The 6,388-nt window shown below is 47.0% G+C and overlaps 1 protein-coding gene across 7 annotated transcripts in view; it reads right to left on the minus strand.

Moving 5' to 3' along the window:
• The window catches only part of BTRC (beta-transducin repeat containing E3 ubiquitin protein ligase), a 147,776-nt gene that overhangs the window by 29,537 nt on the left and 111,851 nt on the right, over positions 1-6,388 (minus strand). For all 7 annotated transcript variants that reach the window (XM_019502710.1, XM_019502709.1, XM_019502708.1 and 4 more), the window contains one exon: positions 1,981-2,167. In XM_019502710.1, the coding sequence (XP_019358255.1) occupies positions 1,981-2,167 (187 nt within the window). The remainder of the gene's footprint in view (positions 1-1,980; positions 2,168-6,388) is intronic.

The raw sequence follows: 6,388 nt of genomic DNA on the forward strand, positions 1-6,388 counted from the left end.
GCTCTCAAGCCCTTGAATGTGCACATGTGTGCAAGTAGGTAGTTGTGCTCGTGGGTCCCATTCACAGCAGGCTGATGCTGGCACGGCATTCAGGAGAGCAACGTATCAGAAAACTGATGCTTCATAGACTTACTAGGGGATACTGGAAGCTCCTGTGAAGTGCAAGTGCTCTAGGGTGGGGAGAAAGCCTGCATCATGATCTGGAAGGTGACAGTCACCCCTATGACGGCCTTCGCGTGGAATTAATTGTTTGTGGATTAGCCAAAGAATTGCTTGGTCTTTCCAGTCTCCCAGGTGAGTTCTGTATTATGAGCTGAGGATAACAGGCACTCTGTCACCTGCAGGTGGTGATGACTGGCAGACTCGGGCAGCATACTGTGTTCAGCTATCTGGACAGACATGAACTGTGCCTGAGTTTTTTTTTTGAAAAATAAATAATATGCTTTTCTATAAAAACACGGGCCAATCCATATGGCTGTGTTGCTTCCTAGCAAGCTGTCACTGCGGTCGAAGTCTGTGGGGCAGGGTTTGGGTTCTCCTGCAACAGGCACCAGGAAGCAAGTGCAGAAATCCAGCGGCCCATGCACTGAAGCTAAGTGAGAAGCTATGAGCAAATAACACCAGTCATCTATCATTCTGAACTGTCCACCTATTCACTTCCCTGTGCCATTCATAGCACTGATTACAAGCTATAAAGCTCTATATGACAGAGACCCAATTAAATTGGATATTGCTTGCTAGCCTTTCTCCATCACTCCACTGTGCCTGGGGAGAGCCCTTCGCAGCCAGTCAGAGGGTATTCTCGATGGGAGTCCGCGCCTTGGGATCTCCATCACTCCAGAAGCCGAGTTAAACAACATCCAGGTAACCATACCACCTCGGGGAAGCAGTATGAGTGTGGCTGGCTGGGCTTCAGGATAAAAAGCTGGATTTTATAATTGACTTTTGGACACATCCACTATCGATGTGACCAGCAGTGGAGGCAGCAATATAGATCTGGAGACGGAAGCAGGACTTCTCCAGAGTCTCCCTCCGGCGTTTGCAGCTAACAGCCGCGGGGGCGAGGGCTGCGCTCCCGATCGCTACAACGTGACTGGAAGCAGATCTACATAATGTTTGTTTCTAAAGGACATTTCATAAGCATGATTTACTCATCTTTATAATCGGAGGCAAACAATATAACAAAATTAACTTCAAAATGCATAAGAGCTTCGGCTTGCAACTTTGTATCTTTTTCTTTTTAATAGCAACTAAAATGCCTGAGCTGTCACTTTTATCTTGTTTATGAAATATTCATACCCAGCTTTCTTGCTGCCAACATCCTAGGGACACCCTTGGAAAAGAAAATTATGTATTAAAGGGCTTACCCCAGAGAGGGAAAGTTCTAATGAAATGTTAGCAGAGCAGTTTCAAACTTGAGCAAGACCCACATTCGGCTAAGGCTATTCCAGCTGATTATTAACTAATCTATCTGCATTTCCAAAGTCCCCTATCCTCCGCGGTACCTACCCTCGGCTTCCAGTTTGAGAATTAAATGGATATCTAATAGCGAAAATGTGCTGAGGAAAACAAACAGACCTATCAGGAAATACTAATTCACGCCACAAGCGTCCCAGCGCCCACCCTGAAAAATGCTTTTCTGCTCTGAACTGCTGACTTGTTTAGTGCTCCTCTTAGGCAGAGACAGAAGCTTAATACAAAAAAGGGATGAAGGCTGGGCACCCGGAGTCTACCCTGCTTATCGCTGCCACGGTGCAGTGCCAACAAAATGGGGAAGGGGAAAATGGCCAAAATGGGTTGCAGAGTCCCCCCCACAAAAGCCCATTCTCCCCAACCTTTGAGTTTTCTGTAACCAAACGGCAGACTGGAAGCCAGTGTTACACTTCAGGGTGCTAGTGACCGAGTCCGAACGCGGCACTAAAGACACAGCGCCTGCTGTCCTAGATGGGTAAGGAAGAGCTGCAGCGGCAGGTCCCTCACCATCCTCTCCTCTCCGCCAACCCCCTCCATAGCGAGTCCGTCCTGACCATTCGCTCGATAAGCTTCTTCCACAGCATGCCGTCGGATGTCACTCGGTACCACTCCTTACACACCAGCTCGGCGGCACATAACGACTTGGCATCCAGGTACGACAGGATGTTCTCGGCGATGTGATCCAATCCCCGAGCTGGGAAAGGGGAAAAAAAAAAGAACGAGGGTATTAGTCATTGGGCAGACCCTCCTTGCATGCCACGAAGATGTACGGTCTTCCCTACTATTGTCTATCCAGCCTTCTGTATGCCAACCTGCACAAAGGGTACGGGAGGGTATTAGCTGCTAAATTCAGAAACAAACACGTTCTCCCAACTTCTTTTGGATAAAACACAACAAGACATTAAAAATAATAAAGAATCCAAGAAGTCATTCCAATCTATTTCTATGGGTTAGCACTAGGGGGAGATTCTACGGATGGCATTTCCAACTCAGCGATGCAGCCCCCAAAATATCTCTATATTAGGACCATTTCTCATCTCGGTGCTACAGCTGTTCTTGTGTTCCAACGGCTCAAAAGCTGTTTTTGCTAAAGAAGTAGCTTTTAAACGTAATGAAGAAAAAAAATATATATTCCCAATGTGTACCCTGAAGGGTAGTGGTACTTTTAGACATGGGGGAGGGAAAGATATGCAGATGCACGGGGGGAGATATAGTGAAGGAGAGAGAGACTGAAGGGAGTGAAGCAGGTTTGCTGGTATCATTTATTTCTGTGGGTGGAGAAAGACATGTACCCAAACGGTATAATTTGCAATTATTTCCTAACGTGAAAACCAGAAGAGTTGCTTTGTGTTTCAACAACGCTGGAGCAAAATGCGAGACAAGTGAGTGAAAAATGAAAGGACCAATACAGCTGCAACTTGGATACCTGAAAAATGAACGGATGCTGAACCTGATAGATATATAACAGGATAAGGCTGAAATACAGTCTGGGGGGAAGGGGCTCAGCTTGTACTGCTTAAACCAGATGAGTTCAAAATTCACCACCACCCACTCAAGCTTAATCAGCAGAAAGACCTCAGAGGAATATGGCATCTACAAAACAGGATGTTGCACTAATAAAGCTGCTCTTGGCCGCTGTCCTAATTCACAAGTGAGACGGCCACCATCAGAAGGTTGTTTCTCCTCGCAGGTCACATTTCAGAGCCTTTACGGAGACCACAGTTAAGAGAACCCGCCATCCCCCAGGCATTGAGCTCTGCCCGAGAAAAGACCAAGCATAGCAGATTGGCATGACATGCAACTTCCTTCTGCTCCATAATGAAAGTCCCTACACATTTGGTGTGGGATCAAATACTTCTTTTCTTACTCTTAAAAGACCAGCCTCAAAGACGGAGCTCTGCTCGTTAGCAATGCTGGAGGAGGAGGAAGCAGTAAATGCATTTTGATGGGTTGAGTCACATGCTTCTCCCACAGATGGAGAGAGGCGCACATCAGCTGATTCTGATCTGACTCCAGGAGACATGATGTGCTCTTCTCTTTGCTCGTTAAGAATCTCCCAATCAGCTCCTCATGCGTGAAAACGAGATCCTGAAGCCTGGCTTGCTCTGTCTTCTTTCGCCCCTTTTCTGAACATCCTCAACTTTGAAATAGCTTTAAAACACAGCCGTTTGCAGAGAAACAACTGGGCAGCAGGCTGTGCCTGATTCTCTACTGCCGAGCACTTGAGGGATGGACAAACGGGACACCAGATGCCAGAAGGAGAAAGAGACCCACCATGTCTTGTCTATGGAGGGGCAAAGTCTCATGACCATACAATTTTAAATATACTTACGGCTTTACATAAAACTTCAAAGGAAGTGTTTGTAAAAGAAACTGGACTGGGGCTGCAGTCCTCTATTTAATCAACAGAGCGATGCAGAATGGACAATCTCCCCCAACTCTGGTCACTTCTACCAGCACATCACAACCCTCCTTAGGTAGACCTCTTTCCAGGGACGAAAGGTGCATTGGGGCTGCACTCCCGTGGCCTGAAGTCTCCAGTGAGATGGGAGACGTATTCAAGCGCACCGCAAGGCGCTTGTCCCATGCCCACCCCTGTGGAGGAGTCTGAGATTTGCTGGAATTTGGCTTGAGGAAAAGGAGGAAGGAGCACAGAAGTGGTCTTATAGCGAGTAAACTCTGTTTTCAGCAAGCGGCATGGTTACAAATTGAATTGGCTAATTCTCGTTTCCAAAAAAGGGCATAACTCATTTTAGAGCATCAGCAGCAGAGCTTCAAAGACAAAAAATATCTTTTACCAAATCATCTGATAAATTCACAGGAAATGCAATTAATGTCTCACGGTTCCATAGCCACTTATCTTTCATTTTAGCGCTGGTTTAATAAAGCCCTTGGCAAAGAAGTGGGTGTTTTCCTTGAGTTCAAACAACACCTCTCACTTATTTCAGACTTAAAACCTTTGTGAGAGAAATGCATGTATTGTATATGAATTATATAAGTGCTCCCAGAGATTTTAGGTTTTTAGGTCAGGACTTCAGGGACAGAGATAAGGTGGTTTGAATTGCACAGGAATCTGAACTCTTTCAGGGTATCAGTGGTATGTGGGGGTTTTTTTGGATGGTGAGCTGAGAGAGATTGGAAGTGGAACAGGAATTTAATTTCTAAGCATTTTAACATTTCTGTTTCAGAAGAAGCTATGCAGCATGTGAGCTTTGGTTTATTTCAGATAACCCGACACAGCCACGATTCCAGGTTAACACATTTTCTTTCCTCTCCAGAGCATTTCCTGGGATTTCTGAAAGCGGTTACCAACTGTTCAGAGACAAAAGTGATCACCATTCTTGCGAGCTGCCCAGAGATGAACCAACTTCCTTCCCAGGCAGCCTCCTAGATCCCCACTTTCTTTTCTCCTTCTGGGAAACCTTTGCCCTGCTCCTGAGGTGGCTTGTCTGCTCCTGCGCCTCTAAAGAGACATGACATCTGTTCAATTCTTTGCCGCTTGCTTCCCACCTTAAGGCCACGTGCACTTTGCAAACATGCAAATGGATGCATAGGGATTATTTAAATGCACAGCCCCCTAACAGTTGTTTAACTGCTTAAATGTCATTCACAAGGGCGCAGGTTATAGCTGTGTTGGTCCAAAGACACAGGCAGACAAGGTTCTTTGGGCAAAGGTGATATCTTTTATTAGACCAACTATGTGAGTTGGTCTAATATATCACCTTTACCCAAAGAACCTTGTCTGCCAAAATGCCATTCAGCTACAGAAAGGTGCTTCCTACCTGCTAAAAGGTGCATCTCTGTCACACAAAGGATGTGCAGTAAAGAACATGGATGAGTAGTGGGTTACAGAGACATTTTAAAATCCCTCTGAAGCTACTTTGGCTATTGGCCCAGGTTTTTCTAGAAAAAGGTAGCCGCAATGAGCTTTGTGTGTGAAATAGGAGGTGAAGAAGCCTTTGTTTGATGGAACGGGCCTGAGAAAAGACTGAAAACCTTATGCTTCAAGCAGGAACTGTACTGCAACTATAACAATGGAGAAGTTGCTCACTGCTCCCTAATTTTAGGTAATCGAAAACTTCTACAGGTTCTAGTGCTACTCTGGTCCACTGCTAATCTACTAAAACCTGTCACTAGCTGGGTAGTAATGCATTGGAAGATGCTACCCAGAGAGGATGTGGCATCTCAGGTGGCAACCCAGCAACCAACACGGGTTCATTCGAGGCAGGTCCTGTCAGACCAACCTGGTGGCCTTCTACGACCAGGTCACCAAATCCTTAGATGCAGGGGTAGCAGAGAACATCGTCTTCCTGGACTTTCGGAGGGCCTTTGACACTGTCTCTCACCCCGTTCTCATTAAGAAACTGGGGGCTGTGGTGTCGACACCCACTCAGTCAGATGTGTCACCAACCGGCTGGAGGGCCGCACCCAGAGAGCGGTGGTGGACGGGTCACTTTCAACCTGGAAGGACGTGGGCAGTGGGGTCCCCCAGGGCCCGGTCCTCGGGCCCGCGCTGTTCAACATCTTCATCAGTGACTTGGACGAGGGGGTAAAAAGCACCTGTTCAAATTTGCTGACGACACTAAGATGTGGGGGGATGTGGGCACACTAGAAGGAAGCAACAGGCTACAATCAGACCTAGACAGGTTACAGGGGTGGGTGGATGAGAACAGGATGGGATTCAACACGGACAAATGCAAAGTGATGCACCTGGGGAGGAACAACCGGCACCATCCCTACAGGCTAGGGGGCTCCCCTCTTGTCAGCACAGAGGCAGAAAAGGATCTTGGAGTCATCATTGACTCCAAGATGAACGTAGGCTGGCAGTGTGGGGAGGCAGTCAGGAAGGCCAACCGCACCTTGTTCTGCATCCACAGATGCATCTCGAGCAGGTCCAGGGAGGTGATCCTCCCCC

Source organism: Gavialis gangeticus, unplaced genomic scaffold, assembly GCF_001723915.1.
Source record: "Gavialis gangeticus isolate Ggan-Ray unplaced genomic scaffold, GavGan_comp1, whole genome shotgun sequence".
Lineage (NCBI taxonomy): Eukaryota > Metazoa > Chordata > Crocodylia > Gavialidae > Gavialis > Gavialis gangeticus.